Genomic DNA, 23290 nt, shown 5'->3' on the forward strand with positions numbered 1-23290 from the left:
TTCCAAGTTTGTAAATACCAGCTTCACTCGGAACATGTAATCAAAACAGATGATCTGTGTTTGCCGCTCCTGCGTTGGGCACATAAGGAGAGTGGCCAAATTAGGGAAAATGAGAGGGATAGATGGGTCCCCGCCATTGTTCCACTTCTGTTTTAAGTACATGCTTGACTAAGCCCTTTCTGTGTCTCTGTCACAGTGTCGATTCTCCGTTTAATGGAGGGCATTTTCCCTAGCCTCATGGGATGTCACCATAAAGGGGACCCATGCTCTTTCTTGTTATGACCAACGGCAATGGGCGGCCATCATATGTGAAAGTGATTATCTAGCTGCTAAGATGTCATGTTAAAAGGCTGACAGTTCTGGTACCCTGAGGTGCCCTTGATGATTACTTGCAGCATTCACTTCAGTGAGCAGTGACTCACTAGCTCAATGCCTCCTTTGCCCCTATAGTGACTTTCCATAAGGATCCCTTGTTAACATGATCCACCATCAAAGTCAAGGTTGGGCATCTGGTATGAAAATCAGAATTCTTTCGTTTAAAGGCATTATGTTAAAGGTTGTTCGATAAACCTTTCTGTAGTCTGAACGAAAATTAAAGGAAATATATTTTAATATTATTTTTATAAAGAGTCACAGATTTTGAACATACAATAGGGCAATACTTAATAGCTGTTAGGTGGTGATGTGGCTTTAAAAGCAATAGGGTGTAAACCTAGAAAATGAAATCAGAAGGAGGAGGCAGGACAGCTCATAACTAATGTTTGACTTTCTTCAGTTTGCTTATTTACAATAAATGCTCTAGTTTGAAAAGTTAAATGCAGTCTAATCATCTATCAGCAAATATTTAATGAATGCATACTATGAGTCAGGCACTGTTCTAGAGATATTATCAATAGATTGATTCCTTTCTTTGTTATTTGAGCTATTTTTTAATTCACTTACATAATTAGATGGAACTGGAAAGTCTATTTAGTGTCTTCCTGATAAATCAAAGAAGTATTACCATAGATCTTATAGTTCACTGAAACTTTTGAGGCCTTTACTGAGGATCAGTGAATTGTATTGGCATTTATTTTATTTATTTTATTTTTTTAATTGAAGTATAGTTGATTTACAATGTGCTAATTTCTGCTGTACAGCAAAGTGACTCAGTTATACACATATATACGTTCTTATTTTATATTCTTTTCCATTATGGTTTATCCCAGGAGATTTGGATATAGTTCCTGGTGCTATACAGTAGGACCTTGTTTATCCATTCTAAATGTAATAGTTTGCATCTACTAACCCCAAACTCCCAGTCCATCTCTCTCCCTCGCCCCACCCGCTGGCAACCACAAGTCTGTTCTCTATGTCTGTGAGTCTGTTTCTGTTTTGTAGATAGATTCATTTGTGCCATATTTTAGATTCCACATATAAGTGATATCACATGATATTTGTCTTTCTCTGTCTGACCTCACTCAGTATGACAATCTCTGGGTCCATCCATGTTGCTGCAAATGGCATTATTTCATTCTTTTTTATGGCTGAGTAATATTCCATTGTTTATATGTGCCACATCTTCGTTATCCATTCCTCCATCGATGGACATTTAGGTTGCTTCCATATCCTGGCTATTGTAGATAGTGCTGCAATGAACATTGGGATACATGTATCTCTTTGAATTATGGTTTCCTCCAGATATATTCCCAGGAATGGGATTGCTGGATCACATGGTAGCTCTATTTTTAGTTTTTTTTAAGGAACCTCCATACTGTTCTCCATAGTGGCTGTACCAACAGTGTAGGAGGGGTCCCTTCTCTCCACACCTTCTCCACCATTTGTTATTTGTAGACTTTTTAATGATGGCCATTCTGACCAGTGTGAAGTGGTACCTCATTGTACTTTGGATTTGCATTTCTCTAATAATTAGTGATGTGGTGTATCTTTTCATGTGTATTGGTATTTATTTAAAATTTTTGTCTTCAAATAAGTGACCTTAAAGGTATAAATTGGTTCTGCAGTAAAATTTAAATTTACTTATTTTAGGCAAATAAGTATATGGAAGAGAGGGAAGTGAGATTTATCTATACACACAAAAAGAACTGGCTAAGATTGCTCATTTTTGTAGGCTTCTCCAAAGTAATTGACTTACATGATGCCAGGTGTCTGCTGGAGTGGTGTGTCCAGTCACTTGCCTGTGTGATGCCAAAATGTGTGATAACTGATAACCTATCAAATCTTGTTGTCTATCCAAGAGGAAATAACATAAGGAGGAAAGAGCACAGAAATAGGAATAAAAGAAATTCAGTCTAGACTCATTCTAGATGCAGGTCCTTCTATAAATTTTCATCTCTGGGCCTCAAGTCCTGACTCTAAAATGAAAGAGTGGTCTAGAGCATCCCTTATAATCATGAGATTCTAGTGATATATCTACAAATGGCCGTTAAGGGACTTACGAGAAAACTACCATGGAAGACTCCACAGCTCTCCATGACTGTCTGCTCCCCAGACATTCTTGCCCTTGAATATCCTATTATGGAGCCATCAGCCACTGATTCATTCAGTGTCTTCCCTCTGTTTCTATCTTCAAAGTTTGAATCAAGAATTGACTTTGCGTAAATCACATCAAGAGAATTGATGCGCATTCTCTGATGGGTAGGTTTTTGTAAAAGGCCTACGATGCCTCCTGGAGGTTTAAATTAAAGATATATTCTTAGGAAAAAGTTTCTTTAAAAGCAAATGTTAAAAGTGCCATGTTGCTCTGTTGCTATGCTCTCCTTAACTCATGATGAATGTTGCCAAGATTCTGCCTCACTTCCATTAAGAATTATTGCTTTCACCCTAACTTCGGTAAGCTATTCCCAGATAATATCAAACTTATTCCAGTCTGGTCCTTTGACCAATGCAAATTTTGACTTCTAGGTAATTGTCTACTTCCGCCTATGTTCAGCAAGGACACTCTTGATACTGGGAGTGAGGCTGGGGGCTGGAGCGTGGATAAGCCGAGGCTGGCCAGGTGGCCATCTATAATTCAGTTTCAACCTTTTAAGGATGTGTGTAACTAGACTTCTCAGCTCTAAATCAAGGACATTGTTTTCAAATATAAATGAGAAAACAGTTTTACCAGGGTTGACTGCTTCTGTAATGCAAACTGGGTAAATTTCTAAAGACATGGCTCCTTAAAATAGAGCATCAAGTGCAAAACACCCCAGAGTCTCCTGGTCAAATCTCTTATTGCCCTTTAAGAAAATCCAACACTGAATTCAACCCAAGACTTTAATTGGCTGGACTCTAGACAAATTGAAAACTGAGGAAAGCCCTTAGGCTTCCAAGATGCTGTCCCTGTAACTGGTCATTGTGACTGGTGTCTCCTGGCTCACTGCTCTGTCCTCATAAATACACAGTTTCAAAGTTTTAGATAATAAAAGGAAATACATTTTTAAACTGGTTTTATAAAGAATCCAGATTTTAACGTATAGTAAGTTTGTTTTAATGGGTGCTATATAAAGCATATTGCCTGGTTATTAAATCAACACTGTGAGAAAAGAGTTCAAATACTCAGGTGGGCATGGTGTAGCAAAATGAAGACTTTTGTAGTATAATGCTTGCATTTTGTTTTGTGGTTTGTGATTCTACTCAAAATCACATTTGCAAAGAGAAGAGTCAGAGATCTAGGATACTGCTTCCTAAGCAAAAGTGACACTGTTGAGTGTATTGGTATCTGAAAGCTGGTAGTTTATCTTTATGGTTGGAAGAATTTAAAGAGTTGTGTGACAAATGGAATAGAAACATGAAACAGCATGACTGCCATTTTTTAATTGCAGCTTACAGCAGTATTAATCTTTCCTTTTTGTCATTGCTTACAAAGACCTTGTTAGTTTTATGAAGAAATCGTGAATCATTTCAACCAGAAGAACATCCTAAAGAGGAATCGAGTTCCTCAATTTTGCAACACAAACTACTTAGTTGGGAGAAGTATGTTTTCAGATGACTAAGTCTTGTTGCTGAATTAAATCCTTGTTATATTTAATAGTTTGCCATGCACAATATAATGCTTTTTAATCCTTTAATGATTTCCTATCACAACAATGACAACAACAACAACAAATTAACCTGAGAGTGTGGCCAGAAGTAACCTTTGGGTCATCCAGCTTGAGTAGATCTTCTAGGTAATTATTTTACATTATGTCTGCTCAGGCCATATACATCCTATTCTTGAAAATGTTTAAGGTTGTCACTCAGACATCTCTTTTACTTTATACAAATGTCCCATGCAAACTAGAAAGAATACTTCCTTTCTATTTAACCCTGATATTTGATCATTATATCAAATATATTTGATCATCCTAGATCATTATTCCTATATTCCAAGCCAGACTAAATCCTTTCCTAGATTTAAAAAAAAAAAAAATCACTTTACTTAGAATTTGATGGATCCATCACTTGTATGAGTTTGTCACCTAGTGTTTTGCTCATTCAGCTTCTTGCCTGTCACAGGGATACTAGGCTTCTGTCTTCAGTTGCTCTTTTTCTGGTTCTGCAAGTTATTTTCATCTCTTTCTAAAAGAGGGCAAATCAGCTCATTGCAATGTATGTCTTCTTTTCCCAAACCATCCTTCCTTCCCTGTTCTTAACCTAGCTTCTCTGGTCTTACTCTGAATGTCCCTGTCCCTTTATTTTCCACTGGATGCCAGTTCATACTTCCAAGAGGAACCCACTAATTCTGTGTCTTTATTCCCCTGCAATACTAATACTCTGTCATCTGCTTCTCTGAAATATAACATTTCTTTTCCTTTCCTTTGTTCCTCTACCTGTTTATTCTTAGTGCCCATTGAGCCGTTTTATTCCTTCTTTGTCTTCTGGTTACTGATATTCACTGATCCTTATTTATCAATGAATATAGGTGACAGGCAAATCATCTGTGTACTGTGTTTACAAACTTCTTACCATTCTATGCCTTCATGTGCATTATAGCTTGATCCTGACAATCCTAAGAGGTGGATGAAAAAGTATATCCCTCTTTCATAGGAGAGGAAACTGATATTCGGAGCATTTTAAATGACTTGACCTTGTCCTATGGCTAACCCAAGGTTAGGACCCAGGGCTACAGACTCTTTTCTGTTGTATCATATCACCTCTCTCTGGCAGAAGGATTGCAGTCCATTGAAAAATCTTCACTACATTAGAAACTGGATGGAAATTAACCAAACCCTTCATTGTACCTTTGCAGATGAGAGTCCCTACACTAAATCCGCCAGCCAGACAAAGCCGCCTGATGGAGCATTGGCTGTGAGAAGACAGAGCATCCCAGGTTAGACCAGACTGCTGGAGTTTTCAGCTGTTTTCCTTTTGAACCCTGTTATTTGGTGATCCTAAATAGTTCCAACTTGGTAAAAAAAAAAAAAATGCTATTTCATAGGGTGGAGACTGCATTCTACACAACTTGTTCAAACAACGTTCATGAAAGCTAGACTCTGGAAAAGCTTGCAGACTTGTGAAAACTCATCTTGTGTGCAAATCCTTTGTAAAATGACTTGAATTTATATCAGCTCTCACTCACTGATTTACTTTCACCTCTGATTTCAGGGTATGATTCTCAGAGCAGCATCTATCCCTTTACTGAGACAAACCCGGCATAACCGAGTGGTTCAGAATTGCTGTGGCAGATCATATGTTTGCTGAATAACAAATTACTCTCTTCTTGTCTCGTTGAACTTGGATTTACTTCCCTCGAACAACTCTTGTAGAATTCTGGGATTTTGTTTCCTTAGGAAGCTGTGATTAGGTTCCTTGTAGTACAATAAACGATACCTATTTTTTTCAACAAAACATTTGGCAGAAATATCTTAAAATGTCTTGATCCCAAACTTCCGTATTTTGAAACTTTGAATTTGAGAATGACATAAACATTCTAAAATTAAAGGAGGAAGGAGATTCACAATATTATTCAAACTTTATCTGAACTAGGTAATTTGTGGAAAACCTCTTATGGTAGCATCTATACTTAAGAGAAGGATTAAAAGCATTAATACATTTAGAAATTTATTGAAATTAATGTCTTTCTATATTATATACAAGTAAATTGAGTACAGCTAAAGCCTTAGTGACAGGATTCTAGAGTACAGTAGTTTAACAATCCAGGAGAGACAAAGCAGTGTTTCCAATGTTAAATTGAATGGCTTGGCAACTCTGTCAGTGAAAGGGGAATTTTCCATTTGAAAAAAGAGCAAGATGAGTCCAGTTTCTGCCCTGTTCATGATTATTATTTATTTTTGTAAGAACTACATGTGGTTATTTTTATTCTTATTCTGAAGGCTTAGACTCATAATGAAAGTACATGGCTTATAAAGAGGCATATTGTGAATGTTACCTATCCTTGTCTGTGTGCTTTGAAGATTCTAAAGTAATTTGAAATTTGTAATTAGATGGCATCACCCAGTGCTGAGATTTCTTCTATTCCATCCTATAAAATGTCATTCTTAGTGCCGATCACGTTTAGAAAAACTACTGCAATCAGCTATGTGCTGTGTTCTCTGCTTTCTCCTTCTCAGCAATAAGGAAGTACCCAAAGTTTGAAGCTCAAGAATGCCAGTTATCTATCAATTCCTTCTTGGCCTCTCTTATTAGCTGGTGCTCAGTACTCTGCTGGGAAGAGTTGAAGAGACTTTCCACTGTCCTTACCACTTTATGTGGTACTAAACAAAAGCACCGACTAGTCTCATGTCTTCCTTTCATGGGTTTTCTAGTGTTACATACTACATTATAACACAGGTTTATGGGCCAGACTTTTCCTTAAAGTCAATAAGTAGTTTTTAACATTACATGTTAGGTACAGAGAAGTTGTTAATTATAATCCTTAGTTCATGACGTATAGCAATTCTTCATAATAGACTTTTTCCTTTTGTTCTTCCTCAGGTCAGTTTTTAAGTCACTGGAAGCAGGAACCTTTTTTGTAGGCTTCAGGGGTTATTTTCCTGGAGTTTGAACATGAACAAACACCCTTTTGTTCTCTCTTAGAAGGCAGCAGCCAGAAGGGTTGGGCATCCTCAAAATCTTCTTAGTTATTTAGAACAGCCCAAGAGAAAAAAAGAGTTCACCAGCCAGAAGGCTAAGAAACCAAAGTGATTAATAGCTGATTAAGACTTACTGTTATATCTTAAGGAGAAAATTAGGGAACTTCTTGGAAACTGCTTCCTGACTGAGTTCTGGTACTTGGAGTTCTGAACCTTTACTGTCTTACCTAAAAATCCCCATTAATTCTTGTTCTGGCAAAAAAAAAAAAAAAAAAAAAGGGGGGGGGGGACTCTCCCCTGATCTTTGACCAAATAATTAAGTCAAAGGGAGATCTAATCCAGCATCCAGAAATCTTAACCAGTCACCTACCATGGCAACCTTTATCCCTGTGAAGTCAGAGAGAGAGAGGGAAATGCGCAGAGTCCTGGAAAATGCACACTCTTTATTATTTGCTGGAGCTTCAGCTGAAAAATCCCAAAGTGTCCTACCGAGGAATTAAGGTGGACCCCGGGGAGCTAAAAGAGCAAAATCAAAGTTTACAGCCTTTTTTTCTTTCTCCTATGCTTACCTCCCAACCTCACTTCCCTCAAAAGTATTATCACCACCCTGGTAGCAAGGAAAGATGTGTCTAAAGAAAAAATGCACCAAGGAACTGAAAAAAGGCGTAAAGGAAAGTGTGGCTCCTCTACTGGCCCCTGGATCTTCTCAGTGCAAAGGCACTTCTCAGGGCAGATTTTGGTGCCCCAATTCCTGGGCAGTAAGCAAACACCCAGAAGCTGCAATTTTAAAGGAGCTATGGCTTTTCCTCACATCTCTCCCCACTGATCCAATGATGGTGATTGGATTTGACCATTCATGTGAGCACTTTCTCTGATGGAAGGGGGGGAGGTGTAAGGGAGGAAGAGTATAAGGTAGTGGAAGGCATTTTAAAGCTCTCTATACACGTTTTTATGAAAGCTTAAGCTGTTCTTTGAAACTAGTTCTATAGAGACCTGATGCTTCCTGGAATAAATATTTGTACATATATACATAGATAAGGTTTCTTAACATGGGTTCCACTATTTCCATGGCATAACAAAGCGTAACTTTTGATAATTCTGACCCAGAGAAGTAACCTTGAATGTTAACAAAAATATAATTTGCTTTTCATTCATATCAAAATCTACTACCACTGTCTAAACTCAAGATTGCTCTAGCAGTTATTTTATAATCACAAGTCAAATATGTGTTCTTCATGAAATGACAATTCTAACTGTAAATCCTTTCGTTCCACTCCTGTCTCTTCTCAAAAAAGGGAATGGGTTAAACATCTCTTAGGAGCAAAATGTATTTGATTTGGATAAAGGGGAAATGCATTTTTCTTGTTATTTGGAAACGTCATTTTAATCGTGTCTCTTATGGCATAATGTGTTAAAAAAAAAAAGGTTTTTTAGTCTTTCATAAGGTTTTGTAAAAGTTTTAATAACCAGGGCTTCCCTGGTGGCGCAGTGGTTGGGAGTCCGCCTGCTGATGCAGGGGACATGGGTTCGTGCCCCAGTCCGGGAAGATCCCACATGCCGCAGAGCAGCTGGGCCCGTGAGCCATGGCCGCTGAGCCTGCGCGTCCGGAGCCTGTGCTCCGCAACGGGAGAGGCCACAACAGTGAGAGGCCCGTGTACCCCAAAAAAAGAAAAAAAAATTAATAACCATAATAGTAAAAAAGAAATGACATGACTATCTATGACACTGAAGTTTAAATTTAAAGACTTAGCATTCTATTTAAAAATATTAAGGAGGCATATTTCAATCTCACTTCTGCTCATTTTTTTTTCAAAGAGAAGGTGAATCCCAAGTACAAAGCTATTTTGAACTAACAGATTCTACTACACATCTATGATTATTAAAAAGAATCTGTTGGTCTGATCTTCCTTTATTTGAGAGATTACTGGTGAATCAAAGTTTGACCACCTGAGGGTTTGTCCAGATTATTACAGGATATCTGTATGATTCTTGGATTAGCATATTTTACAATACTTTGTGGCTTTAGCCACTTAGAGATGAGGCATTTAATCATGTCTGTCTAATGTTCATGAATGGAAAAGACAGGATACTATACTAGACCTGAAGGCCTAGAGTTAGTGTATTATTTATTTGATTCACCTACTTTTTCCAAGTAGGATAGCTTTCTTTGTTTATGCTAGTCTTGACAAAGAATTCTGGGCAATTCACAAAAGCAGGAAGATGTCAAGTGCTCACACCCATTGCATTTCCAAACTTTGGTGCCCCAGGAAAATTATCTTAACTCTGTAGCCAAAATGAGCCCTCAAAAGTTTGTGTGGGAATTTTTTTTCCTCCTAGAATATGAGAAAAGACATTTATCAATTTGGTCATAATTAAATGAAGGTGATATGTCTTTCTTGCTTCTCACATTTGAGTATTTGCAGAGGGTGTACAGATATGGAGCTGAGAGTCTGAAATGCCCATTAGCCCAAGATGTATTCACTCACGCTGTTTGGAGTACATCCAGGAAGCATTGACACCTACTGAAAAATCAAAGTGTCGAAAATAATACAGTGCCCTTGGTATCACAGAGAAGCTGGCAACCTTGAATTAAGGGGGAAGGACAGGAATTTTGAAGGTTCTGCCCTCCCTGTTCAGCATTTTCCTCTTCGTTAACACACAATTTGACACGTCATTGGTCTAAATTTTCATTATTATAGTAGATATATAGTGTGACATTTACAATAGGATTTTATAGCTAACACTCTTCAGGTGGATGAAGGGCATTTCCTCTGATTTTCGGGCCTGGTTCTCCTTCCTCTGTTTAGTTCCACCATTGAGCTGCTCCAAGAAATGGGCGAGTCCCACAGATGGGAAACCAGGCTCATTTGACTCATACAAAGCACGGTGCTGCACAATGCATACGTGTATCAAATCGTCACATTGTACACTTTAAATGTCTTACAATTCTGTCAATTACATAGAGAATTTCAAAGGCCAGAGGTCTCTCCCCCAAGTCTCATTTGTTCCTGTTTGAACAGAAAATGTCTGTGCGATCCTCTAACACCTAAAGAGAACGTTTGAGCACAATTTAACAATAAAATCGACAAGATGAGAGTGATTCATTCAAGAACGTGTGCTGCTATAGAAAAAAGGCCACAAAAGATATGCAAAAATAGCTGGAGTCTGTAAATAGAGTGATGCAAAGCAGAACTTATTACTTCTTATGGCAGGTACACATGAAGGATTTCCCCCGGAGAGCTGATCCACTTTGCTCTGTGGTACATCCTGAGTTATCAAATAGCGCTGGGCAAAATGAGCAGCTTGATTTGTGTGTTCAGTGCTGCAGCTTTCATTAGCGATTCAGACAAATGACAGTCTATTATGTTTGAACTTCTCTCCTGCCTTAGTAAACACAGGTGAAATATAATGAAATGGTACATAGGCAGCAAATGATTTTTAAACAATAGTTCTTCCAGCATGCAGTTTAGGGGAAATTATTTGTAATGAATTAGTCCTGTGCTTGGATATTCCTTGAGCCCCACTGTGTTACAGGAGTGGTGGCATTTGGTCAATGTCGTGCTCTGGGTACACGAAGTAATAAGAATGATTCTGATGATGGCCAGCACAGCTTCCCAGTGTCTGGAAACATTTTAGAAGGAGACTCAAGGAGACGTGCACAAGAGCCACAGGAGAAAGTCTTTTCTGTCTACTACTTTGGCACTGAAGAAAAATGAATTCTCCTGCTCCCCAGGTTAGGGAGACCTTCAGTTCAGGGTGTTTTAATTAAGTGACTTTAGAGAATTTGGCAGGGTGCAAGCTGTCTGGATAAAATAGATAACCAACAAGCACCTTCTGTGTAGCACAGGGAACTCTACTCAATATTCTGTAATAACCTATATGGGAAAAGAATCTGAAAAAGAATGAATATATGTATAACTGAATCACTATGCCATACACCTGAAACTAACACAACATTGTAAATCAACTATACTCCAATAAAATGTTTTTAAAATAGTTGCTCTGTAAAAAAAATAAAAGAGTTGTATGGATTGATTGGCACTAGGGAAAGAAAAGAACCATCCTACACAGTTTAATGTAGAATAGAGCAGTTGGGCTCATTAATACTCCTTTCTTATTAGGGCTGACATGACTTAGAACAGCCCTCCAATTTCAGTCGTGTCATCTTCATAATGTTTGTTATATATGTTTGTTCCACCTTGACTATAATTAATATGATTTTAAGTAAATTTGAATTGATTCACTTTTTTCCTTATCTTTATCCTAAGCTTTATTATCTTGAATTTGATATGCTAATTATATTTTTCTAATATAAGTTTTTAAAAATTGTAACTGAAATTTTTTTTTTAAGTTTTATGTGTTCCCTCAAATACATCCATCAGTGTTTACATACACTATACTTTGGGAAACACTGACTTGGAGTGAGATTCTTCTCCAAAGAAATGCCTTTGAGAACTTCAGTTTGTCAGTATATTGTTGAGTAGTCGTTGATTTATAGTGCAGAAGTGGGGTGTTTGGATGGGAGTGGAAGGCATTTGGAGCTTTTGCTATAAAATGGAAGAAATACTGATAGCGAGGAGAGAGAACAATATTAACCTAAAGCCTAGGAAATAACAAGAATGCAGTGATCACAAGAGTAACCTAATCTAGAAAGAGAGAGTGAGGGAAGCCATAGATAAATCATAAAAATACTGGTTGTCATTCATTTCATGCTGTGTTCCAAGTATTGGCCTAACCATTCTGATAAATAATGTTGCATTTCTTCCACAACACCTGCAGGAACTAAGTTTTGTTCATTTCCCTCCTACAGTTGAGGGAACAAGTTCGGAGAGCTAAAGTAACATGCCAAGGTCATAGGGCTGGAAAGTAGTGGACAAAATAAAATTTTATCTGAAATGCATTTAGGTAACAATGAATTTCCACCAGAGTCCTGAGCAGTGAGTGAAAGGAGAAGGTGGTGAGAATTCTTAATGAGAATGAGGTGTAAAGACTGACTCCTAGTGGCCAATGGAGTCTCTGCTCTGAAGTAATGTAAGAAAACATAAGGTGGGCAGGAGCCTCTGAGTGTGGGTGGCCTCCGTCTGTCCAAGTTGCAGAATCTATCTCAGTCATCACTGACTGTGCCTTGGATTCCAGGTGGGTCAGTGAGTAGAGGCTGCGCTCAAAGGGGTCATGCCATTATTTCTCTACGTAACTGAGGGCTAGCAGAAACTGAGGAAGCAAGCTGGTAGTTTGCTTTAGGCTGTGCTGTCATTTATTCTATACATGTGTAATTTTCAAGGAAAAAAACTGAAATTGCTAAAGCAGGCTTTTAAATACTTGTTCTTGAACAGGTAACACCATAACTCTCTGCTTTGTGTTTCGCTTCTAAAACCTTAGAATAATACAGAGTTTTAAGATAACACTGACTGAGTAAAATGAGTCACTTTGCTCTGTGTCAGAGCATTTCACCTGGCAAATAGATTTCTAAAATCAGTTCACATAGATCTCCCATGATCTGATTCAATGAGTAGAGACTGGCTCTGGGCAATGTGCTCAGTATATACATTTTCAATTCTCTTAATTATTAAACATTCTTGTACATTTCTAAGGACTCTTACTGAGCTAGATGGTAAACTGATGTTATGAAGATTTCTGCTTCAGAACTGGGGGGGGGGGTGGAAACTTTATAGCATCTGGGAAGTATTTTTCTCTTTAGGAGTTTGATTACTCCCCTGGTGCTTTCCTGCCTTCTGCATGTAAATGTAAACTACTTACACATTGATTCCATGCATTTCACCCTTGCATATTTCACCGAATGGCCTTTATTTTTCCTCCAGCCAATCCTTTACTTGCTCCCTAAGTCCATTATAACTAAAATGATCCTCTCTCATTTTTTTATATGTGCCTAGTAGTGTTCCAGAAGCTAGCAGTATCCTACAAGCGTGTGTCCTCCTGGAGTTTGCATGCTAGTGGCGAAACTGACATTCAACAAGCACTGACTGCCTAACATAAGGTCAGGCTGTGCTAAGTGCAGTAAAGTGAAATAAACTAGTATAAGGTATAGAGAGTGGTGGGCAGAAAGACCTGGACTCTGTGTTTGAAAAGAAAGTCAAGGATAGCCTCAATCAGGCGGTAACAACTGAGTGAGCCTAAAAAGAGGGGTGAACCCATAATGGTCTGGGGGAAGAGGATTCTAGGCCAAAAAGAACAGCCAGTACAAAGGCGCTGAGGTCAGAACGAGCTTGGCTTGTTAAAGAAACTGAGAGAAAGCCAGCATGACCAGAAAGGATGAAGCAATGCTGAGAGTGGCAACAGATGAGGTTGGAGAGAGGGAGAGACAAAGGTAGGTTCTGTAGAACTTGTAGCCAAGGTAAGAGCTTGAGTTTTATTCTTGGTGTGACAAGAAACCATTGCAAGGACTGAACAGTTGAGGTACTGATGCATTTCTTTTTAAATCTCTCTAGCGTCTATATGGAAAATAGACTTTAAGGAGACAGGAGCAAAGACAGGAAGATCAGTTGCCATTGCACTATTTCATTCAAGAAATGATGGTGTCTTGGACTAGGATGATGGAGGTAGAGGTAGTAAAAATGGTCCGATTAGATGTGGAATGTGAGAGGAAGAGAGGAGTCTGGGATGAGTCCAAGGGCTTTGCTCTTAACTGGGTAAGTAGTGATGCCATTTACTGAGACGGACCCTGAGGAAGAAATGGATCAGTGGAAGAGGGGAGTAGGGAACTCAGAGGAAAGGTCAGTGGAGATATAAATTTTGGAGCAATCCGTTTGTATTTACACCCTTGGGGATGAGGGATACCATCTTGGTAGTGCAGATAGATGGAGATGGGGTCCAAGGTCTGAGCCTGGGGCTTCCAGCCTTCCAAGGTCAGCCGTGAAGGGAGTTTCAGCAAAAGACTTGAAGAGGGCTTCCCTGGTGTGGCCCAGTGGTTGAGAGTCCGCCTGCCGATGCAGGAGACACGGGTTTGTGTCCCGGTCTGGGAAGATCCCACATGCCGCGGAGCGGCTGGGCCCGTGAGCCATGGCCGCTGAGCCTGTGCGTCCGGAGCCTGTGCTCCGCAATGGGAGAGGCCACAACAGTGAGAGGCCTGCGTACCGCAAAAAAAAAAAAAAAAAAAAAAAGACTTGAAGAAACGCAGGCAGTAGCAGGAGAATGTGGTGCCCTGGAATCCAAGAACCACGTGGGACCAAGGAGGGAGAAAAAGACTGAACCAAGTATTGATGATAAGATGAAGAAGACGAGGACCGAGAACTGGCTAAAGGATCGTGTAAGAAGAGAGTGTGTAGTGGACCCTAACTGGAGAAGCTTCAGTGAAGTGGTGGGAGCAAAAGCCTGCTTTGAGTGGGCTGAGGTGAGAATAGGACCTAAGTAAACAGAGTCAGAGAATGTGCACAACTCTTTCAAAATTTCAAAAGACTTGGACTTCCCTGGTGGCACAGCGGTTAAGAATCTGCCTGCCAATGCAGGGGACACAGGTTCAAGCCCCAATCCGGGAAGATCCTATGTGCCGCGGAGCAACTAAGCCCATGTGCCACAACTACTGAAGCCCACACTGCAGAGCCCCCGAGCCACAACTACTGAGCCTGTGAGCCACAACTACTGAAGTCTGCGCACGTAGAGCCCATGCTCCACAACAAGAGAAGCCACCGCAATGAGAGGCCCGTGCACCGCAACGAAGAGTAGCCCCCGCTCGCCCACACGCAGCAGCGAAGACCCAACGCAGCCAAAAATAAATAAATTAATTTAAAAAAATTTTTTTTTCAAAAGACTCTATCAAGAGGAGCAGAAAAATGGGACAGTAGCCGGAGGGGGCATGTGGTCTCGGGGAGACTCCCTTTTTAAATACAGGAGAGGATACAGCGTGTTTGTGTGCTGATGTGGTTGATCTAGTGGAGTGGGAGAAATTGACGCAGGAGGGAAAGGGAATGAAAGCGAAAGCAAAACCTTTGAAGAGGCTCAAAGGGGGGCATCCAGCATGCAGTGGAGGTGTCAGCAGGAGGGAAGGCAGACTAATCCAGAGGCACAAAGGCAGGAGGATTATGGTAGGTTTCCTGCTAAGAAGATACTGAGTCCTCTTCTGACTGCTCTGTTTTCTTCTTGAAATAATAGGTGAGGTCATCACAGAGAGGAAGGAGGGGAAGGGGATGATACAGGCTTGTAGAGTGAGGAGGAGGTGTCATTTCAAAGGCTGGGAGAGTGGATTGCCTTGGGCAACGTCCAAGGATTACCCTGCAGCCTTGTAGATCCCTAACTAAATAGAAGCCTCTTCTCTCTTAAAAACCTGACTTCTTCAGATCAAAAAGGGATGAAATGAACTTACACATCTGATGCTGATGCCCCATGTCGTCCCCACATATCATATTCCGTCTCCCCTTGGAGCTCTCCTACAGCTTCTACCTTTCATAAGCATTTCTCTTTATGAACACCCAGAATATCTCGGCTTTTTATTAAACCTTCTGGCAGGTTAGCTCATCCTGTTTCAAGTCGCTCTGCAATTATTTTCCTGGGTTCTAGACTTACCTCTAATTTAAGGTTACAGTCCCTTATATTTAAGAAAATGTTTCTTTATTTAAAGTTCTCCCACCAAGCTTTGCCCAGCAGGGTTCATAACTGGGTGTGGTTCATAGTTGTTGTATTAAAGACTTCTCTCATCACCTGCTTTAGGATCTGATCACTGTTATGCACCAAACCTTACAAAACACTGAGATGAAATGGTGAAGCATGGCTTGTAGTACTCTTACTGGTCTTTCTCTTTCAAACACTGTCCGTGCGCACACACACACACAGATACATCTTTCCTTGTTTTCCTCTTTCAATATAGGAAACTTCACATCTAACCTCTTCTGCTTCAATATTTTTCGAGGCAGGAAACTTACTATCTTACAAGGTAACCCCTGCTTTTTAAAATCTGTGTGTGTTAGGAAGTATTCCTTATGCCGACAGGCTGCGGATTCCTACCTTATACCTCTACCCATTGGCTCTTCTAATTCTTCTGAAGTTCCCCAAAGTCTTTCGAGTACTTTAATGCACCTATCAGCTCCTCCCTGAGCCGTCATTGTTGTTTAACCAGATAAAGCATGTTCCTTCCTTCAGCTTGGCCTTCTGTGACCTATTTTTCACACCCTGGTAGCCTTTCTCCATTTTGTCAATGCTGTCTTGCATGTGGCAGCCAAAACCGAATCCTTCCTCCAGCTAAAGAGCACAGAGTATAAGAAAACCAGTACCTTCCCTGACCTGGGTGTTGTACTCAATTAGTGCAGATTAAGATTGTATTTTTGAATGAAATGTTTGTTTACACTGAACTTTCAGTCAATAGGCCTTATTCTCATGAATATCCTTCAAGAGCTAGGCTTCCTGCCTTGAACAGTAGCACTTCGTATAATGCTGGCCAACACTGTACCCTTTGTTCTACACATGTATTTCTGTTATATTCCGCTAGGAAGATTTGAGAAGAGGAGAGGAGGAGGGGTACTAACAATTGTGGAGCATCAATTGTGTACCAGACTTATTTATTCAAAAGAGATATTTAGGGCTTCCCTTGTGGCTCAGTGGTTGAGAGTCTGCCTGCCTGCCGATGCAGGGGACACGGGTTCATGCCCCGGTCCGGGAGGATCCCACATGCTGCAGAGCAGCTGGGCCCGTGAGCCATGGCCGCTGAGCTTGCGCGTCCAGAGCCTGTGCTCCGCAACGGGAGAGGCCACAAAGGCCCGCGTACAGAAAAAAAAGAAAAAAGAGAGAGAGATATTTAATGATCCCAATTTTATGGAGGAAGAAATTAAGGCTCACTGAGGCTTAAGTAACTTGCGCAAGTTCATCCAACAACAAAGCTGATATTTGAGTTTAGATTAGTGTAATCCAAAGCCCCTCATCTTTCAGCTCTTGTTCCCAGCTCTCAAATGATTCAGCTCATCTTTCCAACATAGTGGAAACAGTCTCTATTCCTGCACATCACATATATTTCCCACTGTCCTAGCAGTGAATTAGCCATAAATTTGACAAGCATCTAACAATGTTAAGAATTTTGAGCATACCGTGCTTTGTGACCACCTAGAGGAGTGGGATAGGGAGGGTGGGAGCGAGACACAAGAGGGAGGGGATATGAGGATATAGGTATACGTATAGCTGATTCACTTTGTTATACAGCAGAAACTAACACACCATTGTAAAGCAATTATACTCCAATAAAGATGTTAAAAAATAATAAGAAAAGAAAAGAATTTTGAGCCTAGCAGTCAGTACCAAGGACAGAGCTGTGCGGCACCGCCAGCACCAGAAACCTTGATCCTCCCCCATCAGCAATGACGTTCGGCCTTTTGGGTGTCATCCTCAGTGAGCTTCAAAGCCACCAGCTTTTAGTTCATGGTACTCTGTTCTGTCCACAAGTTATCATGAGAGATCTTTCTCAAATCCCACTGAAATATTCAAATATGCATTTACATTATATTGTCTTTGTATATAGGTATCCCTTGGAGTTACGACAGGTTCAGTTCCAGACCACCACAATGAAGCGAATATCACAATGAAGCAAGTCACACAAACTTTTTGGTTTCCCATTGTATATAAAAGTTATGTGTACACTATATTGTAGTCTACTAAGTGGGCAATATCATTATGTCTAAAAAAAACCGATGTACATATCTTAATTTAGAAATACTTTATTGCTAAAAAATGCTAACCATCATCTAAGCCTTCAGTGAGTCGTAAGCTTTTTGCTGGTGGAAGGTCTTGCCTCAGTGCTGATGGCGGCTGACTGACCAGGGTGGTGGCTGCTGAAGGGTGGGGTGGCTGTGGACATTTCTTAACATAAGACAGCCATGACGTTTGCCACATGGATCAACTCTTCCCTTCATGAACGATTTCTCTATAGTGTGCAATGATGTTTGATAGCATTTTACCCACAGTAGAACTTCTTGCAAAATTGGAGTCGATCCTCTCAAACCCCACCACTGCTTTATCAACTAAGTTTATGTAATATTCTAAATCTTTTGTTCTCATTTCAGCAGTCTTCACAGTGTCTTCATCAGGAATAGATCCATCTCAAGAAACCAATTCCTTTGCTCATCTGCAAGAAACAACTCCTCATCCATGAAAGTCCTATCAGAGCTTATTACAATTCAGTCACATCTTCAGTCTCCACTTCTAATTGTATTTTTCTTGCTATTTCCACCACATCTGTAGTCACTTCCTCCACTAAAGTCTTGAACCCCTCAAAGTCATCCAGGAGGGTTGGAATCAACTTCTTCCAAACTCCTATTAATGTTGATATTTTGACTTCTTCCCATGAATCAGGAATGTTCTTCATGGCATCTAAGAATAGTGAATTCTTTCCAAAAGGTTTTCAAGTTACTTTGCCCAGATCCATCAAAGGAATCACTCTCTATGGCAGCTATAGCCTTACAAAATGTAGTTCTTAAATAATAAGACTTGAAAGTCAAAATTACCCCTTGATCCATGGGCTACAGAATGGATGCTGTGTTAGCAGGCATGAAAACAGCATTAATCTCATTGTAGATGTCCATCAGAGCTCCTGGGTGACCAGGTGCTCATATTTTTAAAGAAATATTTTTTTCTGAGCAGTAGGTCTCAACAGTGGGCTTAAAATATTCAGTAACCATGTAGTCAACAAATGTGCTGTCATCCAGGCTTTGTTGTTCCATTTATAGAGCATAGGTGGAGTAGATTTAACCTAATTCTTAAGGGCCCTAGGATTTTTGGAGTAGCAAATGAGAATTGGCTTCAACTTAAAGTTACCAACTGCATTAGCTCCTAACTGACAAGAGAATCAGCCTGTCTTTTGATGCTCTGAAGCCAGGCATTGACCTCTCCTCTCCAGCTATGAAAGTCCTAGATGGCATCTTCTTCCAATACAAGGCTGTTTCATCTACATTGAAAATCTGTTGTTTAGTGTAGCCACCTTCACGAATTATCTTAGCTGGATCTTCTGGATAACTTGCTGCAGCTTCTAAATCAGCACTTGCTTCTTCACCTTGAACTTTTATTTTATGGAAATGGCTTTTTTCCTTAAACCTCATGAACCAATGTCTACTGGCTTCAGACTTTTCTTCTGCAGCTTCCTCACCTCTCTCATCTTCATGTAATTGAAGAGAGTTATGGCCTTGCTCTGGATTAGGCTTTGGCTTAAGGAAATGTTGTGGTTGGTTTGATCTTCTATGAAGACCACATTTGTGTGTTCACTGGAGTAGCACCTTTAATTTCCTTCAAGAACTTTTCCTTTGCATTCTTGTTTGGCACAAGAGGTCTAGCGTTTGGCCTATCTCAGCTTTTGATGTCTTCCTCACTAAGCTTAATCATGTCTAGCTTTTGATTTAAAGTGAGAGATGTGTGACTCCTTTCACTTGAACACTCAGAGGCCATTGTAGGGTTATTAATTGGCCTAATTTCAGTATTATTGTGTGTTTAGGAAATAGGGAAGCCCAAACAGGGAGAAAGATTGGACAAGGGCCAGTAAGTGAAGCAGAACCCATGAAATGTTTATTGGTCAAGTTCACCATCTTATATGGGTGCAGTTCGTGGTGCCCCAAAACAATGACAATAGTAACATCAAAGATCACTAATCACAGATCACCACAACAAACATAGTAATAATGAAAAAGTTTGAAATATTTCGAGAATTACCAAAATGTGACACAGAGACACGAAGTGAGCAAATGCTACTGGGAAAATGGTGCTGATAAACTTGATGCAGGGTTGCCACAAACCTTCAGTTTGTAAAAAAGCATAAAGCAAGCCACAACAAAATGGGGTATACCTGTATAATGTTGGTTTGCATGCCTTAATCTTCACTGGTCTAATAATCCTTTCTAAAATTTTGCCAGTACATGCCATCAATCCCAGAGATCTAGGATTTCCAGAGCCCCTGATTGTAGAAATTTAGTTGCTCACTTATTCCCAGACTTTAGGCATATCTTTCTTTTTTTTTTTTTTTTTTTTTTTGCGGTACGTGGGCCTCTCACTGTTGTGGCCTCTCCAGCTTTGCAGCACAGGCTCCGGACGCGCAGGCTCAGCGGCCATGGCTCACGGGCCCAGCCGCTCCGCGGTATGTGGGATCTTCCCGGACCGGGGCACGAACCCGTGTCCCCTGCATCGGCAGGCGGACTCTCAACCACTGCGCCACCAGGGAAGCCCCCCTCGATTACTATTTTTTTTTTTTTTTTTTTGCGGTACGCAGGCCTCTCACTGTTGTGGCCTCCCCCGTTGCGGAGCACAGGCTCCGGACACGCAGGTTCAGCGGCCATGGCTCACGGGCCCAGCCGCTCCGTGGCACGTGGGATCCTCCTGGACCGGGGCACGAACCCGTGTCCCCTGCACTGGCAGGCGGACTCTCAACCACTGCGCCACCAGGGAAGCCCCCATTTTTATGTTTTTTTCATTATTACATCTGCGTATTCTTTTAATTCTCTGGGAGGTAATTTACCTGACTGGAAACTCGAATATATTTTAAACAACTAAGGGATTATTTTAATATCACTCTACTTAACCTTTGGGATAAGTTTCCTCTTACTTTAATCTTAAATTCTGTCCTTTCTAGTTTAAGGTTATTCTCCTTGGAAGCTACTGGAGATGTATCATTGGAATAGAGTAACTCAGCATTTCACCATGCTAAAAGTAACTTGACACCAGCTTCTTCCCCAGGTTCTTCTTCTGGCCTAGAGAACCTGGAAAAATTATTCTTGTTGACCTTATCATCTCTTGTTAGCTATAGTCTCACATGATAAAAGTTGTCCGTATTTCAATAAAGCATATTCAAGAACTATTCTTTCCAGGAGGCCAGATGAAGGTGGTAGTCATTATGGTGGCAAGGACTCCTCTTCTGCTCTCCAGGCACAAGGAATAAAGGGAAGAAAATATTAGAAGTTTGCAAAAAAATGAAATGGCAAATACTTAAAATGCTGATTATATCAAGTGCTATCAAGGATACAGGAAAATAGAAACATATGTTGTTGGCAGGAATATAAAATTTTTGGAAGACATGTTGGTAGCATCAATCAGAGTGTTTAAAAATATATGCACTTTTCCCAACATTTGTGAGAATATATTCTACAGTAATCCTCACACTTGTGCACAAAGATGTAACCATACTTGCCTACTTATAAGATGTGGTAATTTTTGAGAATCATGCCAATCTGATAAAGAAATGCTTTGAAAAAATGCAGGTAGCCCCCAACAACCACTGTCACCATCACTCAATGTCTCTGAGGGAGAGCATCACTGGCTTTGAAGGAGGGTGACTCCAGGGGTAGAAGGGGACCTCTCCCAACTCTGGTGCCTCATTGTGGAAAAGTGGGGACTGAGAATCCCTGTAGTCGTCCAGGAGTTGGACAGGCGAAGTGTGTTTGACCGTGAAAATGGGCAGGTCTGGGAATAAAGTGTGCCAGCAAGTTGGTATATACAGAGATGTTCATTGGAGCTTTGCTTATTATTGAAGTATTGGAAACAACCTAAAGTATCCATCAGTTGAGGAATGGTCAAACCAGCTAGGGTGCAGCCATTCTAAGAGAGATTATAAAACTGTTAAAAAGTATGAGGTAAACCTATAGACCATGTCATGAAAAGATCTCCAAGACATATTGCCATGTTGAAAGCAGCAAGTTAGGGACTTCCCTGGTGGTGCAGTGGTTAAGAATCCACCTGCCAATGCTGGGGACATGGGTTTGAGCCCTGGTCCGGGAAGATCCCACATGCCTCAGAGCAACTAAGCCCATGCACCACAACTACTGAGCCTGCGCTCTAGAGCCTGTGAGCCACAACTACTGAGCCCACGTGCCACAACTACTGAAGCCCACGTGCCTAGAGCCCATGCTCTGCAACAGGAGAAGCCACTGCAATGAGAAGCCCGCGCACCGCAGCGAAGAGTAGCCCCCGCTCGCCACAACTAGAGAAAGCCCGCATGCAGCAACAGAGACCCAATGCAGCCAAAAATAAATAAACAAATTTATTTTTAAAAAAAGAAAGGAAAGAAAAGAAAACAGCAAGTTAGCATTGCGTGGTTTAACCCAATTTTGGTTAAATGTTAGTGCCTGAAAAGAGAATGGAAGTTGGGTACAAACTTTGACAGTGCTTTCCTCTGAGATGAGAGGAGGATTAGAGGGAGAGTGTGGAAGGGCGCCCTCAGGCTTTGAGCCATATACTTCTGTATCATTTGAATATTCCACTAAAGTGTATTTGTGTAATACCTGGGTGGTTTTTTAAAAATACTATAATGACAACAAGGAATATTAGTGGATTGGAGCCGACTGGCATAACCACATCTTGGAGGACATACCAGACCCAACCCTGCAGATGGAGAAGGAGCGGAGGCGGCATGCCTGCCAGCAGATACTACGCAGAGCCGACAAACTTGTAAATATTTATCCATGTGTCAAGAAGCTCATCTGCAAGAGAGAACAACAAAAATGTGAGGGTATCACCATTCATTTACGTAGAAGAAAAGAGAAGATTGGAAACAAAAATGAGTACTGGCATGTAATATTTTAAGTCATATGGAAAAGGGGTCCATGTGTCCCCCGTGATCTCAGAAGCATAACAAGAACTTGTGTGTCAGAGGTCACCAGCCAACATCATCCCACTGGCTGAGGGCAGCCTAGATACACTTGGCCAGTAAATACCGTGAGGCCGTACCCATTGCCCTTCACTCTGTTTCATGTCCGCACCCTGCTGATCAGGTCACAGACGGCCTGCTTCATTCATTTAATGTATCAGATTCGTATGTGCATTTGGATTTTTCACCCAAGCTATCAGGGTAAGTTATAGGAAATCAGATTTGGAAGCAACTTAAGGTGGAACTTTCTAAGAAGTACAGAAAGGCAACCTACCTTCCTGGCTGGGAACACAGACTCTGGAGTTAGCCTGCCCCTTATTTGAATTCTCGTCCTGCCACCTACTGCTATGTGAACTTTGGCTGGTTGCTGAGGTTTCATGCTTCATGTAGCAGTTTTCCTATTGTGTGAAATGAGAGAGTAATAAGTTAGTGCCTATAAAGCATCTGTATTAGCTATCCATTGCTGTGTGTCAATACTACTGCAAATTTCACAGCTTAAAACCAACACACGGGCTTCCCTGGTGGCGCAGTGGTTGAGAGTCCGCCTGCCAATGCAGGAGATGTGGGTTCATGCCCCGGTCCGGGAAGATCCCACATGCCGCGGGGGCGGCTGGGCCCGTGAGCCATGGCCGCTGAACCTGCACGTCCGGAGCCTGTGCTCCGCAATGGGAGAGGTCACAACAGTGAGAGGCCCACGTACCCGGAAAAAAAAAAAAAAAAAAAAAAAAAAAACACACAT

At 40.8% G+C, this 23290-nt stretch overlaps 1 protein-coding gene across 3 annotated transcripts in view; it reads left to right on the plus strand.

The window, feature by feature from the left end:
• GRIP1 (glutamate receptor interacting protein 1) overlaps window positions 1-23290 on the plus strand; it is a 461975-nt gene that overhangs the window by 234793 nt on the left and 203892 nt on the right. For all 3 annotated transcript variants that reach the window (XM_060112175.1, XM_060112176.1, XM_060112177.1), the window contains exon 2: window positions 5213-5293. In XM_060112175.1, coding sequence (XP_059968158.1) covers window positions 5213-5293 — 81 coding nt within the window. The remainder of the gene's footprint in view (window positions 1-5212; window positions 5294-23290) is intronic.

This window comes from Mesoplodon densirostris, chromosome 11 (assembly GCF_025265405.1).
Source record: "Mesoplodon densirostris isolate mMesDen1 chromosome 11, mMesDen1 primary haplotype, whole genome shotgun sequence".
Lineage (NCBI taxonomy): Eukaryota > Metazoa > Chordata > Mammalia > Artiodactyla > Ziphiidae > Mesoplodon > Mesoplodon densirostris.